We start from the raw sequence: 25,957 nt of genomic DNA, 5'->3' as shown, positions 1-25,957 counted from the left end.
ATTTTTGATAGTGGATTGTCATTCCGGGCGCTGAATTCGAGATTTGCTTGTCCGGTGGAGGTATTTGAGTGCGGTTTCGGCAATTGAGGTAGGTTTGGCTATCTTTCTTTGAGATTGAGATGGGATAATTAGTCATTCATATGTTATAGACTTTGGGATGGGGTTGTAGTATGAGTTGAGAATGTTATATATATTGTGATGTCCGTTTGGAGGCTTATTTATTAATGTGTTGCCGTGACGGGGTTTATTTGTATTACATAGCCCGTGTGGGGACCTTATTTGTTATCTTATTTGCTTTGAGAGCATGTGAATTATGATTTGCCTAAGAGAGAGGCTTGAGTATATTATTTGACTTGTGATGCCGCCTGAGAGATTGAGTTGGGGTTTTTGAGCATACTTGGGTATTGAAATATTGTTGAGAAAGGGGTGAATATTTAAATGAAAGTGTGTTCTTCCCGTTACTATTTATTGAGGGTGAATATCATGTGTAGGTTAAGTTTTGAGAACTTTGAACCTTATACCACATGTGAGTTGATTATTACTTCCATGCATATGTGTTTTGATGCATTCATCCTCATTCATCATATCATGAAACATGGGAAGTTGAGAAATATGGAAATTCTTTTTGAGAAAGAAAAATGAAACACCTTTAAACCTTTGTATCTTGAGTCCCTGACCGAGGCAGTTTTTCGGCAGGGTAGTGGATGCATTGTGATCCCAAACTTTGTATCTTGAGTCCCTGATCGAGGCAGTTTTCCGGCAGGGTAGTGGATGCATTGTGATCCTAACCTTTGTATCTTGATTCCCTGACCGAGGCAGTTTTTCGGCAGGGTAGTGGATGCATTGTGATCCATTGACCACGAGGAGGTGGCAAGGATAATGAGATTGAGGTATATGGTTTGCGAGACCCCCATGGGTCCTGCTTGGTAGCACAGCTCGGCAGGTGTATACGACAGGCTGTGCGACAGTCTTGATTCCACCGTACCACCACATCATTGCATCATCATATTGCATTGCATTGCATTGACATTTGTGCTGCTTGAATTATTTGATTAATTGTGATTATGAGTTGTTATTATACTTTATTCGTGCCACTATATATATAAACTGGCGGCGCCGATGCCGAAGTGGGACTTTTCTATATGCAGGTGGAAGCGTTCCTTAGTTTATTTCATAGGTTTGATTAATTCCTTATACTCAGTCAGCTAAAACCTACTGAGTACATGTGAATTGTACTCACCCCTACTTCTGTGTCCCTTTTTGATGCAGATACTAATCGGGGTACCCCACGTGGCAGTTAATATTCTAGCGGATTATGTAATTCTCAGATTAGTGGTGAGGTCCCAGAATTCGGATCGTCACTAGTCTATCTTTATTTTTCAGTCTTTTGTATCATTCAGAGACTTATGTTGTATCTTCAGATTCGAACCTTGTATTAGATGCTCTTTATACTTATGACACCAGGTTTTGGGATAATTTCTTCATTGTTTTTTTTTCTTTTTATTTAAATCGTGGAATCACTTTCCCCTTTGGGAGTCTTGTATGAATTTTATTTTTAGGGTTACACATCAGATTGGGTTTTGAGATGTGTGCCATCATGACCTCAGTTTTTGGGTCGTGACAAATACATTCCATATTTTAGAATAAAAACTATAGGTCCTTATTCTGTGATGTCGATTTGCTTTGTTGCAGTGTATTTCAGTCGCCTTGTGATTTCATTTTCCCCTTGATTTCCAATTTTCATCAAATCATGCTTCTATTGTACATTTGTACTCAATTAGACTTGAAAGTTTCAAAATATGCTATTTAGTTACAACAATACGAAATATGCACAATATGAACTCAACTTTAGGAATTTATTTTCCAATCTAGCAATAATTTATGGATTTTAATTGCTATTGGGCATGTAAATGTGCCCAAGATCAGCTACCTTGAACCATTGACAGGAGACTTATTTACTACTCGATTTACATATTGCCGATTTGATGAAACATCTTTTTCACAATTAGGGGGAGAGAAAAAGGAACCCGAATGAGAAATTACGTGGAAAGTTTTATCACTCTCTTATTTTTATCCATGTACCCGCACATGTGAGCAGGAAGTCCAGAAGATCATCCACTTACAGAAAATAGCAAATCAAATGTCAAATGCATTAACTGATTTGAAACGGATAACTAAGTCACATATCCTTGTAGTGAATATGCCTATCCGAATTGATGTTCCAAAAGGACCATCTACTAGTATCATAGCTTTTAAATCCCAAACACGCCTGAAGCGTGGTAGACCATTGGGTTCAATGGATAAAAGTCCTAAAAAGAGAAGCATAAAAAATAATAAAGATGATACTACAAAAGAACCTCTTGAAGAAGGTCAAGATTTGAGTAATCCTGATATTCCTAAAGAAATCAATGAACCCGAGACTCAAGTGAATGAAAAACTTTCAATAAGTTCTACTGATGATGAGATAAATTTAGATTGATCGAAAATTACAATGGATAATATTTTTGCATATAATGTTGCACTTAACCTCATGCAAGATAGTGAAACTCTTGAGCCTAAATCCGTCGAAGAATGTCAACATAGATGTGATTGTCCAGAATGAAAAAAGACAATTAAATCAGAATTAGACTCACTTGCTAAATGTGAGGTTTTGGACCTGAAGGTGTAAAACCAGTTGGCTATAAATGAGTTTTTGTGCGAAAACAAAATGAGTTTAGCTGTACAAAAAAAATATAAAAATACATCTAATGGAAGTAGTTACAACTTACCTTTATGGTTCACTTGATAATGAAATTTACATGAAAATCTCAGAAGGATTAAAATTGCCTGAAATATGTACTAAGTTTCGGGAGATGTACTCAATCAAATTGCAAAGATCATTATATGATCTGAAATAATCAGGGCGTTTGTGGTATAATCGCCTTAGTGAGTATTTGATAAATGAAGGTTATATAAATAATGTCATTTGTCAGTGTATTTTTATTAAGAAAGCGAAATCAGAATTTGTTATACTCGTCGTTTATGTTGATGACATAAATCTCATTGAAACCTGCCACGACCCGATTTCTCAGATCATGATGGCACCTACTATAACCCACAAGTAGGTAAGTCAACCCATAAACCCAAAACGTCAAGTAATGGATTTGAGGGCGAAAACTAAACAAGAGTGGCGAATTATAAATGTAAGCGAAATGAATAAGCGGAAGTAAACCAAAATAGGATATAAATAACTAAAGATCTCTCCCAGAACTTGAAAGTCACAAGTATAGAGATGCTACAAAATAAAAGATAAGTACAAATCCCGAAAGTGGACCGGACATATATATACAACAACTGGCTAGTCTCAAAAAAGAAAAAGATGGGTCATCCATACTAAAGGAGACAAAAGTAATCCAAAAACACCAAGTGCTCACCCTGGACTCCGAAACTGATTGCAACAAGCTCGATCTATTCGTGACGGTAGCTGATGCTCGGTCCTGCATCACAAAAGTAGATGCAGAGTGTAATATGAGTACCAAGACAACGGTACCCAGTAGGCATCATAGGTCGACTAAGCAAAAAAGGTAAAAATAATATGAAAAAGTGGAATAAGCCAAAATAGGAGTCAACATAAGCATCACAAGGGAAAACTGTACCAAACTGACCCCCAAAAGCCCAGCTAGGACACTCATGCGCAAGTAAAATAAAAACACGGACGAACCCCCATAAGCTCGCCGAGTACACAGAATAACTACAACTACCACGGCTGAGAACCAAGAATCTGCGATGTTAGGAACCGAAGTACTGTATCATTTCCAAACCCAGAATCTCTAAGAGTCAACGAACTAGGGGTGCCTTAGGGGTCGAGGTCGGGACTGGGACCCAGATGCTCGCCCGAATGTTCAACGTGGCCAAGGCTGGGATTGGGTACCCGTATGCTCGCCATAATACATCACTGCAGTCGAGGTCGGGACTGGGTACCCGGATGCTCGCCGTAACACATCGATATGATCGAGGCTAGGATTGGGTACCTAGATGCTCATCATACTAACAAGTCGGCAGAGACCGGAGATAAGTACCCGGATGCTCCGCGATAATTCATAACGGAGTACGGGATTGAATACCCGAATGCTCACAGATAATTTATCCCATGGTGTCTAATATTCTCTTTTCCAAATAGACAACAACAGTACTAATAATTTCCTCCCCAATGTGCCAACTAATATGCCGCTAGAACTTGAACTAGAGCCGAAGTCAAACGATCACGAAGTCTAGTATTGTCGATGCATCTCGGAGTCATAGTTATACTGAGTTATGGATGAGGGTATTATTAAAAGTAAGGGTATCGCCTAGCTAAGGCCAACACCAGGAACTAGCCCGCTACTCCATTCTACAAGGATCTAAGTCTGCCGGAGCGACATCGGAATAACTAAAGAAGGTTTACAATCTATACTAAAGCCAACATACTCCACAATATTAGCAATATTCTCATTCAACTCTTCTTATAATATTAACAAATAACGATAGGACACGCATACTTCTAAATGCCCGAAAAACCCGATAACAAGTCTAAAGCATGATTTTTAACACCTAAGATATACTATTAAGCTATCCAACCCAAATTCCAAGTATTTCAACATGCTTTCACACATTCCAACTTAATCTAAAGAAAGGAAAACTGTAGCCTACCTGTAGGCTGAACACGCGAGCTCCAAATCATAGTGTCGGAGCCTTTCCCTTCTGAGCGATCTCAGAACGCTGCCACACTATTAAAAATAGAAGCACAACGTAGATATGGTCGTTTAGACACTAATTTCATAATTTTGGAAACAGACTAATTTTGAGGTCTAAAACGGGAATGTGGGACCCGCATCCGGAATTTTGGATTTGACCTCCAAAATAGGTTCTAAAAGTCACCTGAAGCTCATAAATCAGATTTATAATATAATTTGGGGTGAAAAAATAACGCAAGATGATCAAACAATCAATTCTCACATTTTCAAACTTAGAAAACAAATAAGGCAGCCTCTTTACGCGTTGATTTCTCAAAAATAAAACTGTTACAATAAAATTACACCATGATGTTTCTTGCGAAAACCCCCACAATTTAGTCTCAAGAATCACTCAAAATGGAGTTATATTGACCAAGATACACTCTTCCAAAATTCAACAAAATTTGATTCCAAAAATACTAAATCTGCAGCTAAAAATTATTTTCTTACCTTGAAAGACGTGCCAGAAGCAGATTTTGACACCTCTATGATGTTCTCCTCAAAATTCCATGCAAGATAGCCTCCAAAATTACCTAAATCAAAGTGAAAACGAGCAAGAACCAGCCCCTCAAAGATCAATACAATTCTACTCGGAAACGTAACAACCAGCTTCTAAATTCGAAGTTTTACCTCAAACAAAGCCTCCCCTCGAGATTCCGATCTCACCAACATATTTTTCACGAAATTCTCTTGAATTTAAACCTTTAGATCGTCAAATTTGAGCTTGAAACGAAGGGAAAATCGAGGTATAAAGTGAAACTAATTTCTAAGTAAATGCTGAAAATGGTTGCTTTAATAGAGGCGATGGTGGACCAGCGCACCACCAGATTTCAACAATTAACGAAATACTTGATTTCGACGCTCCAAACTCATCCCGAGTCGGAAAAACACAAACCATATATGGAATCTGATTGGAAATGACAATCCGGACTCAACGACATGGTTAAAATTCTCATCAGAGATAGTTACAATAAAAAATGGGTCCCACATCCGAATATCAAAATCCATCGAAGGGGTCAAAATGAACTCAGAAGCCTCGAGAACCGAACAAAAGGTCGTTCTAGATTAAAATCAACACTCTAGAGCTAACCGTGCTGTCAGAATTCTCATCCAAACGCGTTTTCCAAAAATGTTGACCAAAGTCAAACTTTGGCTTAAAATTTCTCAAATTCTCAACTCAATACCTCAAATCTTTGTTACAACTCCAAAACTGATTCCGTAAAGTCTCGTAAGCCAATTTCGACATTTCAAAGCTGCTGGAATCGACGAAATTCCGTTCCAAGACCTGTAGCTATGATTGACCCCAAATACCACTTTTAAACTTAAAGCTTATGAAAACTCAAAATTTCCAAAGATTTAACTTTTCATAGGATTTTCTAAAAATCAACACCCGGTACTAATTAGAAATGACTCGGGACAACTAAAGGGAGAGGTAAAATGGTCATTTTATAAAAATTTTAAAAATGACCTTCAGGGTCATTACAAAACCCCTGAAAAGGTCCAAAAGACGATTGAATATTTAAAGAAAGAATTTGAGATGAAAGACGTTGGAAAGACAAAATTTTGTCCGAGTCTACAAATTCAACATTTAGCAAACGACGTCTTTGTCCATAAATCTGTCTATACTAAGAAAATCTTAAAATAATTTTACATGGACAAAGCACATCCATTAAGTACTCTAATGGTTGTTCAATCACTTGAAGTGGATAAAAATCCATTTCGACCTCTAGAAGAGAATGAAGAACTTCTTGGTCCTGAAGTACCATATCTCAATATTATTGGTGCACTTATGTATCTTGCTAACGCAATCAGGCATGATATAATATTTTCTATTAATTTGCTAACAAGGTATAGTTCATCCCAACGCGAAAATATTAGAACGGTATCAAACATATTTTGCGATATCTAAAAGGTTTCATTGATATGAGTTTGTTTTATACTAACAAAGGTTGTGCAGACCTTATTGATTATGTAGATGCAGGTTATTTATCAAACCCACATAAAACTCGATCTCAAACAGGCTATCTATTTACATACGGAGGAACTGCTATATCATGACGATCTACAAAGCAGTCTATTGTTTCTACTTCTTCAAATCATGTTGAAATAATAACAATTCATGAAGAAAGTAGAGAATGTGTTTGGTTGAGATCAATGATACAATTCATCAAACAAAGATGTGGCCTGAAAAATGAGGTCAAAGTACTCATAGTTATATTCGAAGACAATATCGCGTGCATAGCTCAATTGAAATGTGACTTCATAAAAGGAGACAGAACGAAACATATTTCACCAAAATTATTCTTCACACATGATCACCAGAAGAATGGTGATATTGATGTATAATAAGTTCGTTCGAGTGATAATCTTGCAGATTTATTCATAAAGGCATTACCAACATCAACTTTTGAGAAGCTAAGGTATAAGATTGGAATGCGTCGTCTCTAAAATATCAAATGAAGTTTTATCAGGGGGAGCAAAATACGCGCTGTACGTTTTTTTTCCTTAACCAAGGTTTTGTCCTATTGGATTTTCCTGGTAAGGTTTTTAATGAGGTAGCACCCAAGGCGTATTACTAGATACGTGTACTCTTTTTTCTTTCACTAGGCTTTTTTTCACTTTTTTTTTTCCTAATAATGTTTTAACGAGGCACATTATCTATGGGTGTTCAGGATAACTATATATATTGTCTCTTATAAAGTTTTTAATGAGGTGCATTACATGTGGACATCCAAAGGGGGTGTTATGAAAGAAAAGTAGTGGATGTTCCACTTTCTTTAAGGGACCCACTAATGGCAAATTGCCATGGCTATCTCCCTTATCTTCATAACTTTTCAGGATATAAATAGCCTTACGCAGATTGTAATGCATACACTGATTTGAAGAATTGCCATTAATGATATTCTCTCAACTCTCTCTTTCTTTTATTGTCTTTCTTTCTTATTAATTGTTAAGTTAGTTTGTTTTATAACAGTCATAACATTTTTCTTTTTAGATAATTTTAAAAAAGATAACACATTTCTATATGTAGTACTACCTTCATTTTAATTTGTTTGATTTACTTTCTTTTTTAGTACATTTTAAAAAGAATGACTATTTTCATTTTTAACAATTCCTTAATTTTAATTTTTCAAAATATGTGTTTAAAATCACAAGATTAAAAAATATTTTGATATATTTGACATATTTTTAATTTAAGATTACAAAATTCATTTTTTCTACTATTTTCATAAATTTTACATCGATTCAAAATAGATCAAATAAATTAAAACAAAAAAATAATAATTTAATTTTAATATTCATATCTTACTAAATAATTTATAGATACATAAATATATTAAAACTATAAATTTTAAAATATCTTTTTTTTTTCTTTTTTAAACTTGGTGTTGAGTCAAATAACGTCACCAACCTCTTAACCAAATATAAAGGACACCAATCCTTTTGCCACAGCCGTTGATTTATTATCAACAACACAAGTTTTTGAAAGTTGAAAGTCATCTCCCTCCAAAGTTAAATCTGAAAAATTCTCGAGAAAGAGCCCTTTTTACCTTCACAAAAATGGCGTTCTCACTCCAGCTCCAACAAATCTTACTTTCGCCCACCACGAAATTTTGCTCCCAACCAAAATCAATAACTAGCCCTTTAATCTCCCTCAAATTACCGTCGATTCATCCACTTGCCTTTGCTCAAAACGCTTCTGTTAGCAACATTGACAGTACTGATGTCGCCGCCATTGACGCTTCAGCTGAGGAAATCCTTTTGCCTCCACAACTCAGGCGAGAACTTATGCCGAACCATGTTGCGGTGATAATGGACGGGAATAGAAGGTGGGCTAAAATGAGAGGGTTTCCGGTTGCTTTAGGTTACGAAGCCGGTATTCGAGCTGTTAGGAATCTTATTGAGCTGTGTGGAAATTGGGGAATTAGGGTTCTTACTTTGTTTGCCTTTTCCTCTGATAATTGGTTACGTCCTAAAGTAAGTAAATTTCTATGAGTTCCCTTTTTTTTAAAGTGTTGAGTTAGTGATTTATGTTATTGATCTTTTTGTTGCTTATTTTAGGTGGAAGTTGATTGTTTGATGGGCTTATTCGAAAGAGCACTGAAAGAGGAACTTGAAAATTTTGCAAGGTAAATTCTTTATCAGTTGACCAATGTACTTATTTTTCTCTAATAGGAGAGGATTTAGGTACTCTCTAACTTTTTAAGGTTTAGTGTAACTCAATAACTTTGGCCTAAATTAGAGGTGTCTTCAGAATATCGAGAGGTTGGGTGTACTATTACAAAAAAAAATAGATCTAATGTATAAGTATGATCAATTGTTTGAAGTCATTGACTATGCTGGATCATCCACTATTACTAGTTTTAATATACATATTTGGTTTAATTATATAAAAAAGTTACAGTGATTTAGAAATTTGCAATGTGACAGACTTGAAAATTTTGAAAAGTCATAGATTTTTTTTCAATCAAAACGCAAAAAGTGCTATCACTAAACATTTAGGAAGGTATAACCCCGTTTTGGAAAGGAAGAAAAAACAAGATAGATATAAGAATTAAATTTCGAATTTCAGTTAAAGAGGTGCACCCAATTAGGGGTGTTCATGGTTCGGTTTGGATCGGTTATTGGTTAAAATCAAAACCAAATCAATTTAATCGGTTTTAAAATTTCTAAAACCAAACCAAACCAAACAAAAAAAAATAACCGACAGTTTGGTTCTTGTCGGTTTGATTCGATTTTTTGTTTTTTTCGATTTGAAAATAATAACTTTGTTGAGGGCATACACATCTTGATAGAAACAAACACTTAGTATATGAACAATTCATAGAAAAGCTACTATGGATTCATTTAAGCAGTACTAGAGTTATTATTACATGAACAATGTGATTTAGCTAATCAATACTAAATCATTATACACCAAAGATCAAATCTTTATAGGAAAAAAATAACTCCAAGCTCAACAATTGAGGAACTACTAGAGGGAGGGGTTACAAGAAAATTATATACCAAAATTTAAGTGTTGGACTTGAGAAAATTGTAAAGTTAATTAAAATTTAACATATATAATTGTAATATATATATATTTTCTCGGTTCGGTTTGGTTAATTTTGCTGTTTTTTTAGTAAAACCAAAACCAAACCAAAATAATATCGGTTTTCAAAATTTAAAACCAAACCTAACCAAATCAAACCAAATATCAATTTTTTTAATCGGTTTGGTATTTTAACCATAACCATGAACAACCCTATACCCAATCATCATCGCATTATATTATGACTTCAAATGTGGGTTCACACATCTATACTTCAAGTGTGGGTTCACACATCATGTTAACACTGGTTGATCGAAAACGTTTAACTTTTATTAGTGCAGTTGCTTTAGTAAGATCATTAATTGGCTGAAAATACTGTCAAGATGAATGACACTTCCTTAAGCTGATGAATACAGTTTTACCATTTTTTAAAAAAATAAACATTACTGTCGAGATGAATGCTTAACATGTAACTTTGACTTAAGAGGCTCTGTATGTTTATACTGCAACTTCATTAGTACCAATTCTGATTTGTCCTGCCAAAATCTACATATTTGCATAACCTCTCCTCTTTATCTTCTGAAAGCTTTAAATTTGAGGTTTTATGATTGACTTTTGTATAGTCTAAGGAGTTCCTTTATATGCTTTATTGGATTTCATTTCTACAGAGCAGGGATTCGAATTTCTATAATTGGAGATTCCAGTAAGCTCCCCAAGTCATTGCAGGACTTAATAAATAAAGCTGTAAAGACTACTAAGGAAAATTCACGACTTCATGTTGTCGTTGCAGTTAACTATAGTGGACAGCATGATGTTGTACAAGCTTGTCAAACCATTGCTCAAAAAGTGAAGGATGGCATTATCGAACCTAAAGACATTAATAGTTTCCTAATAGAGCAGGAATTACAAACAAACTGTATTGATTTCCCATATCCTGATTTGCTTATAAGGACTAGTGGGGAGCTAAGGCTTAGCAATTTCTTACTCTGGCAGTTAGCTTATGCTGAACTGTTCTTTTCACATTCACATTGGCCTGATTTTGGAGAAGCTGAATTTTTGGAGGCTTTGTGTTCCTTTCAACAAAGGCAGAGGCGTTATGGTAGACAGAGCTCTTAGCTCTATGCCATGAACTTTAGGATTAATTTTGTGAAGATGAGAAAACGAAGATGAGTTCTTATGAGAAACAAGTTTGAGGTAATTTAGAGCTATGTTGCTCTGATCCTATTTGGGTATCCAACACGGGTGCATCAGCATTGGGTTCCACATGAGGCAAGATCAATGACTTGCTGCTAAGGTGGTAAATACGGTATCTGAGACACCTGACCGCGAAGCATCTGGGATGGTCAGAAACAACTGATATAGACTGGAAATGAGGGAAGATAAGTGACTTGTCATGGACATTTGATTAATCAAGTCGAGGTTACGGTCTTCACGTTGTCGGAGTATCATCTTTTTGTTTAGTTTATGTCTAATTTCCTTTTACATTTCCTCAACTTGCTGAAAGTTGTAATTACCTGACACCACTATGATGCATTTGATGTCATAGTTTGGGCAAGTGATAAAAGTAATGGTGCATATAGTTTAATGATTTTATTTTTATTTTTTTTAAATTGAGGGTAGGAGAAAGGGAATCATACAGTATAATGAAGGTTCGGTTTGGATTGATTTTTTTTTTTTGAAAGGAAACCCAACTAATTAAGAGCCCGTTTGGGAGCCTTGGAGTAACTGGTAAAGTTGCTGTCATGTGACCAGGAGGTCACGGGTTCAAGCCTGAAAATAGCCTCTGGCAGAAATGCAAGGTAAGGCTGCGTACAATAGACCCTTGTGGTCGGGCCCTTCCCCGGACCCTGCGCATAGCGGGAGCTTTAGTGCACCGGGCTGCCCTTTTTTTTTTTTTGGAATTGCTGGAAAAAAAGTAACTTTTAAGTCAAAAAAATAAAAAATCAAATTTAAATGATTTATAAGTTAAAAAATAAAAAGTAGGGAGGATTTTACTTTTGATTTTTAATTTATTTTAAGTCATTTTTAAATTTGTCAAACACTCTTATAAGCTAAAAATGATTTAAAAATTTGTCAAACCAACTTTTAAGTCAATCCAAATAGGCTCTAATTAAATCCATTTTTTATTGCGTTGGATTTTATCCTTTTTTCACTAAATATATGGCATGCTTTCAACTTTTAAGTACATATTGGATTTGACAATATTCTAGTATTCCGTTTATCTCAATTTATGTGATATTTTTCATTTTTCGAAAGTCCAATAGTTTAAGTTTGATTGGAAATTTACGCAAGAAATCTTTAAATTTGCTAAAAAATATTATAAGTCACAATAATTGACAATTCAAAATATTTAAAAGATATATGAAAAATTTATGATAAAAAAATAGATTTGTTTGAATCTCGAAATTCGAAAGTTGCCACATAAATTGGGATGGAGGGAGTATAACACTAGATAATCAATTACTCCCTGCGTTCATTTTTAGTTGTTATGATTACTCAAAATACTTATTTCAAAATAGTTGTCAATTTAAATAATAAAGAGAGAATTAATTATTTTTTTACAATTTTGCTCTTTAGCATTAATTATTCTATAATTAAGAAACACATAAATGGCTAAAAATTAAATATTAATAAGGCATATATTAGTAAAATTATACTTCTAATTTATTTTTTCTTAAAAATTGTGCAAAATATTACTCCCTCTATCCCATATTAGATGGACATCTTACTAAAAATATTTGTCTCATATTAGTTGATCACTTATTAAATCAGAATAGAATTAATTAAGTTTTTTTTATTTTACCCTACAATTATTATGCTTTGGAAGTTTAAATAAATTTTGGAGATCCAAAAATTTCCTTTTTCGAGAAGCTAATTAATATGAGCAAAGGGCAAAATAGTAAAGCTGATCAATGTACTAATGATTTCTTAATCACCGTGTAAAATAGAAAGTGCCCATCTAATATGAGATGAAGAGAGTATCATAACAACTAAAAAGGACCGGAGGAAGTACTATTTAAATAAAGAAAAAATTATACATGTAATCAAGTTATATGTAGTCTACTCGATAAAATCGTATGCATTGTTCCCGAATTTAGCTATTTCAAGGAACTTCATAAAATTTCTTACAATGAATTATTATTATTTTTGTAAAAAATTAAGAGTTTAGGATTTATCAAGATATTTTGCCGATATTAAATTAAACAATGATGGATCATTAAAGAATTCAAAATAAGAGCATATTTGGCTGGATTTATAATTTTTGCCTTATAAGTCAAAAGTTATAAGTAAGGAAAATAATTCAAAATAAGATCATATTTGGCTGGATTTATAATTTTTGGCTTATAAGTCAATAGTTATAAGTAAGGAATTTTAACTAATAATTTTTTTTAATCTTTTTGACTTAAAAATAAATATTTAAAACACTTATTTTATTTTACTCAAACACTATAAAAGTGCTTAAAACTATTTTAGCTTAAGAACAATTAAAATAAATTAATCCAAATGAGTTATTTATCTTTCTTGAAATTATCAAATAAAGTCTACAAATCGAACTAGAAAGTAAAGATAAATAATTGGATTACTATAAAGGCAAACACATAAATATGAATCAAGAGTGTAAAAGATTAATATTCATTATAAATTTTTAGATAAAAGTATATTCTTACATACATATGCAATTATAATTTTAATAGATATTTTTATAGTTGATTTGATTCGATTATTTTTTTTGCTTAAAATTAAAACAAAATCAAATAGAAAAAACATGGATTTTTTTATTCGAATTGATTCAATTTTTTCGTTAATAAAATTAGACAAAATATTCATTAAGTCAAAATTCCTTACAATAAATAACATAGTAATTATCAGTTATTACCTAAAAAATAGCTATTCGACTAAGCTTGATGTGCACTTCTCTTCCTTTTTGGATTTCTCTATTGCTGCTTTCTTTTCTTCTTCTTTTACCTTTTCTCTATTTTTATTATAGTTTCCAATTTTTCGTCTTTTACCTTTTTATATTTTTATTATAATTTCCAAATTTCCATCTTTTATCTTTTTATTATAATTTTTTATAGTTAAATTTTCTAATATAAAGTTGTTCAAAGGAAAAAAAAAAACACAACCCTGGAAAACATTTGCGGACAAACGGGAGGAAAGGGGAAAGGGTCTGCAAAATATTATATAAACAATATATATATATATATATATATATATATATATATATATATATATATATATATATATATCTTTGATACATAATTATATAATATTTATATAATTTATATCGATATAGTATATATACGTAAGACCATTTTCGTTAACAATAAATTTTAGGGAAAACTACCCGGACAAGACTCACCAATAAGGTAACTCCGCTCTGTGTTTTTTGGATCAAATCAACGGATTGGCAAATATTATACTATAATTATGCAAAAGGGTATGACTTCAATTAATTACACGAATTGAGTATAGCTTAATGAAAAAATTGTTATTATACAAATCTGGGGCTCATATACAAATGTGGAAGTGAATATACAAATCTGGAAGCAAATATACAAATATGAAAGTGAATATACAAATCTGAAAGCGAATATATAGCAAATATACAAATCTTTTTGAAAGCTCAATTTGTATAATGCAGTGAGATATATAAACGAAAAAATCTAATTTGTATAATGTAGCGAGATATACAAGCGTTAATGACCATAGCAAATATAAATATAGCTATGAAGAGCAATTAGGGAAATTATACCTATAGAGAGTTATTAAACTTAATATATTTGTCATTTCTGAAATTTTTCCAAAATTTTTATTACTTGTATAATTAGATAAGAAGCCCTTTTTCGGTTCTGTGTGAACACCATACATGATAGGTAGAGTTGTTAAAATGAGTTTGGCCCGTAAGGTCGGTCCAACCCAACTCTTGAATTAAATGGGGTTGGGCTAAATTTTTTCAGCCCATTTAAGAACGAGACTTTTTAGCCTAGCCTCATTTAGCCTGCCAGCCTTGTGGGCTCAACCTGTGATCCTCTGAGGCTGGTCTGTGGGTTATGAATTTTAAAAATATTTATTATATATATTTTAAGTGGTGTTTTATTTTGCCAAATCTTCAGCAACTAGGCAATTGAAGTTGTTATAACTATGAATTTTTGACCTCTTTTACTTTTGTGTTTATGCCTAATTTCTCGTTTCTCCTTTCTTGTCTAGTTTATGAAAAATGATCATGTAATGTATGTTGTTATGATGAATCTTATGATTGTTGACTGTTGTATGTTGCATATTTTATTGTTTTGTAAGTATTCCACTAAAGTGTGTGAAACTCATGGACATGTGAATTTTTGACATACTGATGTTGTGTTGATCAATGTTCGATAGTCTTTCTAATAGGCCAATATAATCCATCTTTTGATTGAAGGGCCAATTCGTTCCAACCCGCAGCCCGTTTAGGGCTAGGTTGGACTGCTATTTTATAGTCCCTTTAGTTAAATGGGTCAGTCCATCCTAACTCATTTAACTCGCTAGCCTTTAGAATTGAGTTGGGCTAGCCCATTTTGAAAATTCTAATGATAGGTGTTAAAAGTGTTTTATCGGTGGGCTAGAATTTAACATTAAATTGCTTGTAGAATTCATATTGGTAATTGGATAGTTTGGAATTATTTTTTGGGACAATTTCAAATATATACAATAAACTAATTAATTTACAACAAATATAATCATATTTTATTTACATAAAAAATAGCCAAAATCATAGAAAATATACAGTGACTATATAATATAGTTTGCCAAAAGTCATAAAAAGTATACATTGACTATCCAATATAAACTATTTATACATGAGCTATACACTGAATATACCTTATGATACACTCAAAAACTGAATATAATTTTACTATACATGAACTAGACATTGACTATACATATCTATACAACGAATAACCATTTTATTGATAATTAATTTGATCGAATGACCATCTATTGTGATTATCCCTTATTTTTTTGTTTTTTTTAATACTCCTATTTTTTAGTAGCCACACGTAGGTTGCGTAGAAATCCGAGGCTAGGTTGCGTAGAAATCCGAGGCTTTCTTCTTACAACAGCAACAGCGTTGAAAGCAATAGGGATTATTTTCTATTGTTCTAAAAACACTGAACAGATATTAAAATTTACTTTCTCCGTCCAATAATAATTGTTCACTATTAACTTAACATACATCTTAAGAAACTATAAATAATAGGAATAATATTACTATATTACCCTTTGAATATAAAATTTAATGCTTTGAAAAATGTATTAGAAATTGAATAGTATCTAAAAATAGAGGTATAATGGACACAAATGAATAAATAATTCATCGATTTTTCAAACTGAATAAATATTATTGGATATTTATTTTCAATATAATGGATAAATAAAAGGAAAGTAGGTTAGAGATTTGCGTTTATCGCTATGAACTAGTTTCTAAATCATACACGTTGCGTTTGGTGCATTGTCAATATGTACCAAAATTTTAAAACTAATATTAAAATCTATGTTAGAGATAATTACATAAAACTTAACAAAAAAAATCTGCAAATTCCTTAGCCATAACGGAATTACATGCCAAGATAATCATGAATTTGAAAATGCATACAACATTATATAATTTTTCAATCTGTGCGTATTTATTTTCGTACTAATTTACAACAACAATCCAGTGAAATTATACAACGTGGGATTTGGAGAGGATAAAGTTTACGCAAATCTTATTCCTACCAAAATAGGACGGCTGTTTCTGGGAGACCCTCGGCTCAATAAAGCATAAAAATATTTTCGTACTAATTTGTAGAAAAGAAATACTTCTCATTAATTTACAAGCCAATACTCTTCCCTACGTCAAAGAGGAGATACGCGGGCGCACCAGTAAGGAGGGGTGAGAGGTTGGCTATAGAGGGTATAAGGAGAAACAGAGGTAGGTCGAAAAAGTATTAGGGAGAAGTGATAAGACAAGATATGACACAATTTTAGATTACCGAGGAGATGACCTTAGTTAGGAGTGTGTGGAGAACACGTATAGGGTAGAAGGGTGGTAGGTAATAGTGTAGTATTGTCTTGCATAGGTTAGTTGGTCTTTGTCATTATACGAGTTGTATTATTGTAGTTCTTTTTTTATATTTATCATTGTTTTATTTTCAATAAGCTACCTTAGTATGTTGCTTATTGTGTTTCAATTATCACATTATTTTTTGTTGTTTTTGCTCCCTTATTGTAGACTATGCACTGTTTTCTTATTTCTTCACTAATCATTCTTCTTTGTACCTGAATTTACTACACTTGAACCGAGAGTCTTTCAAAAATAATTTTTCATCTCCACAGGTAATGGAAATATCTACGTACATATCTTATATCCTTTTGAGATCTTACTTATGAGATTTTACTGAATATCTTATTGTTATTACAGTGATGAAAATACGCGGCAAATATATTCGCCATAAAAAATTAATGGTAGAAGTATAAGACATTTCGTAATTATTGATTATGAAGAAATTACAAGCTTTTCGTAATGAAAATTCAGAAAGATATTAGTCGCTAAATCATTTATAAACCAAAAATAACTCTATAATTAAAGAACCGAACTTGTTATTTTCTTACAAAATTGCTTTCGTTATCATTTGTTTATGAGATCAAGGATATTCACACAAATTGAGTAGCATAAAAGGATAAATAGTAATTTAAAAATTAAGGAAAATGAGGTATTTGAATTAATACACACATAAAATAGAAAAAACAATGAAGTAAATAACTAACCTACAAACTTGTCAATTTGTAGATTACATATAGTTTTGGACTTCTTTTGGTACATAAAAACTAAAACAAAGGGACAAATATATCTCTTAGAGCGGATATATCCAACATTAAAAAAATAATATATATATTTCGTAGTTTAACAAATGATGCATATTTATCTTTTTTGTTAATAGACCTATAATTATTGAATTGAAAATTTTCTAAAATTGTTTTTTTAGTTTCCAAAATAACACATAACTTTAAATCATTATCTCATCCATTCAACAAGAAAAATCTTAATAACTTAATTAATTATAATTTTGAAATTGTGTATATATTTTACTAAAATATGAAATTAAAATAGGCAATAAAGTAATTGAAACACGCAAATAAAGATATCATTTTTAAAATTTTGTATAGACATATATATATATATATGATATTTTATTCGTGAGAGTTCGATTATCCGACTAGCATCCTCCGTTCCCGCTTCATAGGACCCAAGGTACACAAGTCTTGGAAGTCCCTCCAAACTTCAAATCTATAAATTGGCGAGAAAGAGTCCCTTTTGCCTTCAAAAATAAAAATGGCGTTCTCATTCCAGCTCCAACAAATCTTCCCTTCGCCCACTAGATTTTGCTCCCAACCAAAATCAACAAACCCTCAAATCTTCCCCAATTTTAAAAAAAGAGCGTCGATTCATCCACTTGCCTCTGCTCAAAACATCGTCGCCGTAGACAAGAGTTCAATTAATGAGGAAGTATCGTTGCCTCCGGAACTCAGGCGAGAACTGATGCCGAAACATATTGCAGTGATAATGGACGGGAATAGAAGATGGGCTAAGAGGAGAGGATTGCCGGCTGCCTTAGGTTACGAAGCGGGTCTTCGAGCTTTTAGGAACCTTGTTGAGCTTTGCCTCAATTGGGGAATTAGTGCTCTTACTGTATTTGCTTTTTCCTCTGAAAATTGGTTCCGTCATAAGGTAAAGTTCTATGAGTTAGGTGATGATTGGGTTCTCTTTGTGTTTGTAATTGTTTCATCTTTTTCTTTTGTGTTGTTTATGTTATAGGCTGAAGTTGATCTATTGATGGACTTGTTCAAACGAGGACTGACAAATGAACTTGAAGATCTTGTCAGGTAAATGAAATGGTAGATATCCAAACCAAAATTTTGATTATAGTATTTGGTATGCTCGCGCATATATATATATTGTTTTTTTAATATTTGGTATTTATAAGAAAAAAATCCGACATATACCGCACTAAAGTATATAGTTACTCATACAATTCATATATATTATGTATTATAATGGGATAATGTATAAGTATCTTCTGAACTATGACCGAAATCTCAGTGACACACTAAATTATGATTAAAATTTCAGCGACACGCTTTAACTTTATTGGGGTACTATTACCCCCGAACTATTTTAAAATGAAATAAATATTCCTTAAAAGCTGACGTGGCATAGAGAGGTGTGCACACTCTCTTGAAGGCAAGTGATGAGTGAAAAAATTGGACACATGTCTTTTTTTAATTGGTTAATTTATAATTAGTTAATACACATAATTATTGATATTAAAGCTTATATATAGGACAACAACATATTTAGTGAAATCCCACAAGTGGGGACTGGGAAAGGTAGGATGTGCTCACACTTTATCACTTTATATATATATATATATAATTATCATTTCTTTCTATGTAAAATATTTATTTTAATTTCTTTCTCATTTTAAACTTTTTATTTTTTTCTTTCATTAATTTCTTATCTTTTCACTTTTAATTATTTTTAAAAAATTATGTGGATTCCTTAAAAAAAATTGTCATTTAATTTTAACATTTTATTTGATTTGTTTCACTTATTAACTTATTTTAAATACAAGACATTTGGAATTAAATTTAAAATCAGACAAACAAGGAAAGACAAAGAAAATAAAAGGAGTAAATAAAATCAATAGAAAAATAAAAGATAAAAGATAATGAATAAAGGTAAAAAAAATTTAAAAAGTTTAAATACAAGAAAAAAAAATTATAAAAAAATCACGTGTATTAACTTAATTTAAATACAAGATAAAAAAAATAAGAAGATTTAAAAAGAATAAAAAAATAAAAAAATTATAATTTTTTTTTAAAAATAAATTTTAAAAAATAAAAAGAAATATTTACTGATGTGGCGCCTCATGTATACAAACACAACCAACTTACTTGGTTGAAGGTGCCAGTCAGCACAAAAGGTGCACGAAAATGCAAAATAAATGAGTTTGGGGGGTAATTGGACCCTAGTTAAGTTAAGATATGTCGTTTGGATTTCGGTCATAATTCGGGAGGTTTGGGGGGGGAGTTACTTATTCATTATCCCTATTATAATACTAATAGATATATAAACTAATATTAATACAAACCAATTGTTTAGACATTGGAACTTTAACTACTCCAATCTTGATTGAAATATCCTTTTTGTGTAATTGATTAACGAAGGGAATTGCTTGTACTTTCTTTTGAATATTTCTACATGTGTAAGGTGTTAGCATGATATAATTAAGATGTTTTGTGAAAAGTCAAAGTTGTAATTCTCCATTAAATGAATATATGTAAGTCAAAGTTGAATAACAATTACCGATTTATCGTACTGCAAAATATCAAAATCGAACTTAAAAGTAGCAAATTATACCGAACTAATTTGTTATGGTAATGGTACATTATTCTTAAAAAACCGAAATTACTTCACTGAAATTTTCAATACCATATCATGTCCACCCCTATAGTATCAGTTGGCCAACATACTTATGTTTTACCCAACTTTTTACGGGTTTGATGAAATCTAATAACTTTGATCGAAATCTTCTATTTGTGTTGAGAAATCTATGCATTGATAATCTATCTCGAACCCAATAAACAAAAGAGATATGACTTCAGAACTGATATACTTGGAATCCTAACGATACCTTTTTTCTTAATTGCTTGTAGTATTTTCTCTATTGGTTTGTGGTTGTCTTTTGTCAACATTTACGAATAATGTGTTAGTTAATGCGCTAGTTAATGCGCTCCTTAAGGCCGCATAAGGGAAACTAATCCCATTACACATTTCCATATTATAACAACTACAAAGTTCGATTTGCAACATAAAACCTTGAATTACTAGTGTGATGGCTTGTATGAGTCCACCATGAGTCAGGGGACCAGGTCCCTTGACACAATCAGTTAACAGAATATTCAAGTTAGATGCAAAAGGTAAAATGACATACAATGTTTACGTGGAAACCCCCTTGCTCAAGGAAGGAAAAAACCACGACCTGTCACACATGATTTCACTGATAATTTTCACTAATAAGAGAGCCAAGATTCAGATTACAAACTCATGCAACCTAGGAATTAAACTCTTAATCCCTTCCCCCTTGTAACTACTCTATTACAAAATGTGAGCCTAAACAATAACTATATTGCCCACTACAAAAACTAACTCTAGTTAGTGTAGACTTCAACAATACACCACAGCTAACTCTATCCACCAACAAAGCAATTACTTTGTTGCCCACTACACTAACTACCTCTAGCTGATATATATTTTAATAGCTAACTCGAGCCAATAGCTCAAATCTATAAAGCTAAGAGAAAAAACGATCTACTATCCTTTATAACATAAGAGTAGATTTACAATATAGAAGCACAAGATACAAAACTCAAAACCCAACTGAAAAAGCTGCAATGCTGGATCAGGTCCCTTTGACTATGAGCAATGTTCTTCCTTGAAAATGGCTTTTGCTTTGTGTATAAACTTGATTTGCAAAAGCTCAGTGTTTTTTGTCACAATGTTCTCTTCATAGGAGAGACAAAAATCCTAGGAGCAATGCCATTGGTCGAGACAACCAGTTGTGGCAGCGCTTCTACGACAGTGCCACCAACCTCTGCAGCTTTGCAACTGTACTCCACTTTTTTGTCCTAGACGGACGTTACACATGGGACCATGTCCCTCTACCAGGTCCCATAGTTTGTTACATCATCAAACACGAATATGCACCTCTGCTGCAGCACCTACCAACCTCTGCAGCTTTTGCAGCTTTACAACTGTACTCCATTTTCTTGTGCTGGACATATGTTACTCATGGGACCAGGTCCCATAGTTTGTTAAATCATCAAAACTCGAATATAACATTTCCCCCCTTTTTGATGATGACAAATTATATCAAGTTTGTTCCCGCTTTTCGATTATTGTCACTACTTGCATATTCCCCCTATCAGTATGCTTCCCTTTTGTCTCCCATGTCCCTCCTTGCATCATTCATTGTACGATAGTTTGTTAAATCATCAAAACCCAAGATACAACATAGTGTAATTCTTATTGTGTGCTATACTACAATTTTGTAGTATTGCCTCACAAGTCATGAGTAGCCAAAAGCCCAATATTAGTGCTTTGGTAAAATCATTAATCAGTTTAAATTGTTGTCAAGACGAATGCTTAATGTGTTAAGACTGGTTGATAGAAAACTTCGACTTTAATTAACGCATTGCTTTTGTAAGATTTTTAATTAGCTGAAATTACTGTCGAGATGAATTCTTAACGTGTTAAGACTGGTTGATCGACAACTTTGACTTAGGAGGTTCATTATGTTTATAACTGCAACTTCATTGGTACCAATTCTTATTTGCACTGCCAAAATATACATATTTGCTTAACCTCTCCTCTTTTCCTTCTTAGAGCTTTAACTTTGAGGTATAATGATTGACTCTGTAAAGTCTAAGGAGTTTCCTTATATGCTTCATTGGGTTTATACAGAGCAGGGATTCGACTGTCTATAATTGGTGACTCCAGTAAGCTCCCCAAGTCGTTGCAGGACTTAATAGATAAAGCGGTAAAGACTACTAAGGAAAATTCCCGACTTCATCTCCTTGTTGCAGTTAACTATAGTGGCCAGTATGATGTTGTACAAGCTTGTCAAACCATTGCTAAAAAAGTGAAGGATGGCAATATCGAACCCGAAGACATTAATAGTTTCCTAGTAGAGCAGGAATTACAAACAAAATGTACTGAATACCCAAGTCCTGATTTACTTATAAGGACTAGTGGGGAGCTAAGACTTAGCAATTTCTTACTCTGGCAGTTGGCCTACACTGAACTCTTCTTTTCTTATTCACAATGGCCTGATTTTGGAGAAGCTGAATTTTTGGAGGCTTTATGTTCCTTTCAGCAAAGGCAGAGGCGCTACGGTAGACAGAGTTCGTAGCTTTATGCCTTGAGATTTTGGATTAACTGTGGCGCTGAACAAGCCTAATTAAGATGGTTGAAGGTTCTTATGAGAAACAAGTTTGGAGTATGTCATCGAATGTATATAGACTTTATTCTTAGTAGTGTACATAGCCATATTTAGGCAAGGGCGTATTTAGGTGGAGGCTATGGGTTCACATGAACCCATGCTCCTCTCCCTAGACCATATATAGAAATGCCATAATTATACAAAATTACTTCAATATATATGTGTGAAACCAAGCTCAAAGTGTCCTATGGTGCAGTAATTATTGGGCACACCTCTACAAGTGAATTTGACGGTTCAAATTCCACGCATGCCTTGTTATTTTTTTCTTTCTTTTTCATTTCTTGTTAGCCCAAGGCTCCCTCGAAGGTTATTTCAAAATGCATGATGTGGTACGTAACGTGACTATATCAATTGTGTCTGTTGGCAAGTATGTCTTTATGGTTAGTCATGATGTAAACTCAGAGTTTACAAGAAGAACTTCTTACAAACAATACACTCACATTTCAATCGTAGCAAACTGATTTGATGAGCTTACTAAAGCAACATTTGCCCAAGACTTGAGTTTCTTATGCTAACTCTCTTTGAAAAGTCATTCAAATTACAGGATGACTTTTTTGTTGGAATGAGTAAACTCAATGTCTTAAGTTTGAGGGGAGCCAGATATGGGGTACCCCATTCTGCTTTTTCTAGCACCTGTTAGGTGGTTGTCAAATCTGACGATGCTATTTCTGATTAATTTAAGGTTGGATGACACTATATTGGAGAACTTGTCACTGTAGAAATTCTTAGCATTAGAGATTCTCATTTGAAGGTGTTGCCAGCGGAGATAGGAAAATTGATCAATCTAATTATGTTAGAGTTTTGGAATAAGGAAGAAGCACCTAAAAGGATCTCCTGTCACAATAGTATTCTGTTCCTCAAACACGAAAGACTGGACGTAAGAGAGTGTGATATGCTACAGTATCTTTTTGTCTGTCCTTGGCTGGGAGTTCGTCCAAACTTGAAGACCTGAAGGTAGCTTTCCCTGATGATGATGAAGAGGAGATCTCTCGGAGGACACATATCGAACCAGAAGGGAAGATGGTCCAAGCAATCAAGTTCCCCAATTTATATGAGATGCACCTTGAATTTCTGAAATTCCTCTTTCACTTTTGCAATGACATTGTTGAGGGCACTGAATTCCCTTAGTTACGAATCATGCACTTCATCGACTTACCTCAGTTCGAGAATTACTGGCCTACATTCAACAAAAGCAACTCTTCCACGGATGCAAATCATCTTTTTGATGAAAAGGTGCGCGTCTGCATATGACATATCATGGAACTTTTCTTTTCCAAGTTTGTAGTGGAGTGTTTTTATGAATTAAATTTAAAAAATCAAGTTATTTCTAATTCCAGTACCCTTTCGTTTAATTAGTTATTCACTTCATGTCACAGGATGAGATATGGTTTTATTTTTTCTGTTTGTAATTGAAGATATATTTTCATTCCTTATAAAAGTGCAGGCAGTCTAGAACATCAAAAACTCGATTATGCTGAAAGCATAACTGCTTTATGCACTCACCAACTTCCAACTGACTACTTCAGCAAACTTGAAATATTAGGTAAGTGGCTGTGGCAATTTGAGAAACTTGACGTCCTCATCAGTGGCCAGAGGGGTTCTGAATCTCCGAATACTAAAGATAAGATATTGTTAGTCAATGGAAGAAGTGATCACAGAAGAGGAACAAAGAGAAAGGATGACTAATGAGCCTTTATTTCTCTGGTTGGAGAACCTGGAGCTTAGCAAGATACCACATTTGTGGCTGTCCTAAAATGAAGACGTTTGTCCTGGGATCTGTTAGTTTGCCAAGTCTGGAATAGCTGTCTGTAGACAAAACAATCAATAAGGCTGAGGTGATAGACAATCTCAATAAAGCGATACAAAAAGATCTTTAATTCAAAGGTTTGTCTTGTCCCGCTGCATAACTTACCATACTTGTTGGCTGCATTAATACTCCCCTTCTCTAATGCTATCTTTCCGTTTTCACTTGAAGCAACTTTCTTTTACTTGCCCAAATATTTCCCATTACAAAACTGAAGCATCAATGTACTCTCTATATCTTTCAAGTAGTTGTACTTTGTAAGCCTGGATAAATTTATACCGTCAACTAAACACAGTATAAATCTAACTCCAAATCTTTGTCCTTTAGCAATCTCTGTTTCCAGGAAGAAAAGAAGCTAGAGATGGTGATGAGTCTGAAGCTAGTGAGTACTCGTCTCACTGTTAAAAAGATCTCATGACTCTTGTGCCTAGCAAGTCTCAGATGTTCTCAAAGTATCATTCTGAACTCAAAGTCAGCCATAATAAGGGGAACAATGTAGGTATCATTTGAATTTCTCAAGTGAATCTTGATACCTTGTCTAAAAATATGTGAACATTTTGATGCATTTTAAATAAAGACCTTAGACAAAATAAAACTCATTTTGTAATGATGTGATAAATGGAGAATCTAGTTATGGAAAATTGACAATTAGAGGATGGAGAACAGACACCACTATCTTGTCTTGCTGTTCAGTATGTACTGATAAGATCTTTCATTTGGATTGTTTCCTTTTATTTGTTTCATGGGTAACATAGGCAGCGTCCCTTCGGGGACATCCGATAAAATTGGAATGATACAAAGAAGATTAGCATGACCCCTGCGCAAGAATGACACACACAATTTGAGAAATGGTAACATAATGGCCCCTTAGAAAGGATGACAGCAGCAGAGAGGTACCTCAAGGCCTTCTTTTCGCACTATTACGAATATGAAAACAATGATTAAAATTGAATTCAATCCTTAACTTCCCCTCCCGCTATTTGGAGGTTTGAATCCTTCTGTCCCAGAACATATAGATACATATTCTATGAGAATATAGTTTGCTTAATCTCCTTCCTTGCATGATTCCTTCTTCGTATGGATAGACATTGGACCTATGGGGCAATTACTTAGAAGTTTATTGATACGTTGCAGAAAAAATTCAATACTAAGTTTCAACTTATATAATCATTTTGAATCAATGGTAAAATATTGAGTAGAGAGAAAATAGATTATGCTCCTGCGGAAGTATCTACTCGTTACAGAATCTCAGGTGTCAAAGTGTGGATATCTTTTAAGAAAAGGAAAATCT

At 33.3% G+C, this 25,957-nt stretch overlaps 3 protein-coding genes and 1 non-coding gene across 6 annotated transcripts; all 4 read left to right on the top strand.

Moving 5' to 3' along the window:
* The first annotated feature begins 8,164 nt into the window (after positions 1 to 8,164).
* Positions 8,165 to 11,373, top strand: LOC129876625 (cis-prenyltransferase 4, chloroplastic). Of its 2 annotated transcripts, XM_055952108.1 has the most exons (4): positions 8,165 to 8,729; positions 8,814 to 8,881; positions 10,452 to 10,486; positions 10,574 to 11,373. In XM_055952108.1, exons 1-4 carry the CDS (start codon positions 8,313 to 8,315, stop codon positions 10,897 to 10,899), a joined length of 846 nt encoding a protein of 281 aa, XP_055808083.1. In that variant the 5' UTR covers positions 8,165 to 8,312; the 3' UTR covers positions 10,900 to 11,373. The 2 variants fall into 2 exon arrangements, with proteins under 2 accessions (XP_055808083.1, XP_055808082.1); XM_055952107.1 differs by having other exon boundaries at positions 8,167 to 8,729; positions 10,452 to 11,373.
* Positions 11,374 to 18,014: 6,641 nt separating this feature from the next.
* On the top strand, positions 18,015 to 23,110 carry LOC129876622 (dehydrodolichyl diphosphate synthase CPT5, chloroplastic-like). Of its 2 annotated transcripts, none has more exons than XM_055952104.1 (3): positions 18,015 to 18,529; positions 18,617 to 18,684; positions 21,375 to 22,312. In XM_055952104.1, exons 1-3 carry the CDS (start codon positions 18,134 to 18,136, stop codon positions 21,841 to 21,843), a joined length of 933 nt encoding a protein of 310 aa, XP_055808079.1. In that variant the 5' UTR covers positions 18,015 to 18,133; the 3' UTR covers positions 21,844 to 22,312. The 2 variants fall into 2 exon arrangements, with proteins under 2 accessions (XP_055808079.1, XP_055808080.1); XM_055952105.1 differs by lacking the exon at positions 21,375 to 22,312 and adding an exon at positions 22,325 to 23,110 and having other exon boundaries at positions 18,032 to 18,529.
* Positions 23,111 to 23,592: 482 nt separating this feature from the next.
* LOC129876624 (uncharacterized) lies at positions 23,593 to 25,393 on the top strand. Its single transcript, XM_055952106.1, has 2 exons — positions 23,593 to 24,095; positions 24,302 to 25,393. Exons 1-2 carry the CDS (start codon positions 23,959 to 23,961, stop codon positions 24,546 to 24,548), a joined length of 384 nt encoding a protein of 127 aa, XP_055808081.1. The 5' UTR covers positions 23,593 to 23,958; the 3' UTR covers positions 24,549 to 25,393.
* Positions 25,394 to 25,426: 33 nt separating this feature from the next.
* LOC129877976 (U6 spliceosomal RNA) lies at positions 25,427 to 25,529 on the top strand. Its single transcript, XR_008763684.1, has one exon. It is a non-coding gene; the product is annotated as a U6 spliceosomal RNA (small nuclear RNA).
* Positions 25,530 to 25,957: the final 428 nt, after the last annotated feature.

The sequence above is a fragment of the Solanum dulcamara genome, chromosome 12 (assembly GCF_947179165.1).
Source record: "Solanum dulcamara chromosome 12, daSolDulc1.2, whole genome shotgun sequence".
Lineage (NCBI taxonomy): Eukaryota > Viridiplantae > Streptophyta > Magnoliopsida > Solanales > Solanaceae > Solanum > Solanum dulcamara.
Note: the sequence above shows the minus strand (reverse complement) of the source record. Positions and strands in the feature narration are given on the sequence as shown.

Coding starts and splice junctions, on each gene's coding strand:
- LOC129876625 (XM_055952107.1), top strand. CDS start 8,313: ATGGCGTTCTCACTCCAGCTCCAACAAATCTTACTTTCGCCCACCACG. Junction 8,730..8,813: donor ATAATTGGTTACGTCCTAAA/GTAAGTAAATTT, acceptor TGCTTATTTTAG/GTGGAAGTTGATTGTTTGAT. Junction 8,882..10,451: donor GAACTTGAAAATTTTGCAAG/GTAAATTCTTTA, acceptor TCATTTCTACAG/AGCAGGGATTCGAATTTCTA.
- LOC129876624 (XM_055952106.1), top strand. CDS start 23,959: ATGACATTGTTGAGGGCACTGAATTCCCTTAGTTACGAATCATGCACT. Junction 24,096..24,301: donor ATCATCTTTTTGATGAAAAG/GTGCGCGTCTGC, acceptor TCCTTATAAAAG/TGCAGGCAGTCTAGAACATC.
- LOC129876622 (XM_055952104.1), top strand. CDS start 18,134: ATGGCGTTCTCATTCCAGCTCCAACAAATCTTCCCTTCGCCCACTAGA. Junction 18,530..18,616: donor AAAATTGGTTCCGTCATAAG/GTAAAGTTCTAT, acceptor TTTATGTTATAG/GCTGAAGTTGATCTATTGAT. Junction 18,685..21,374: donor GAACTTGAAGATCTTGTCAG/GTAAATGAAATG, acceptor TTCTCTTCATAG/GAGAGACAAAAATCCTAGGA.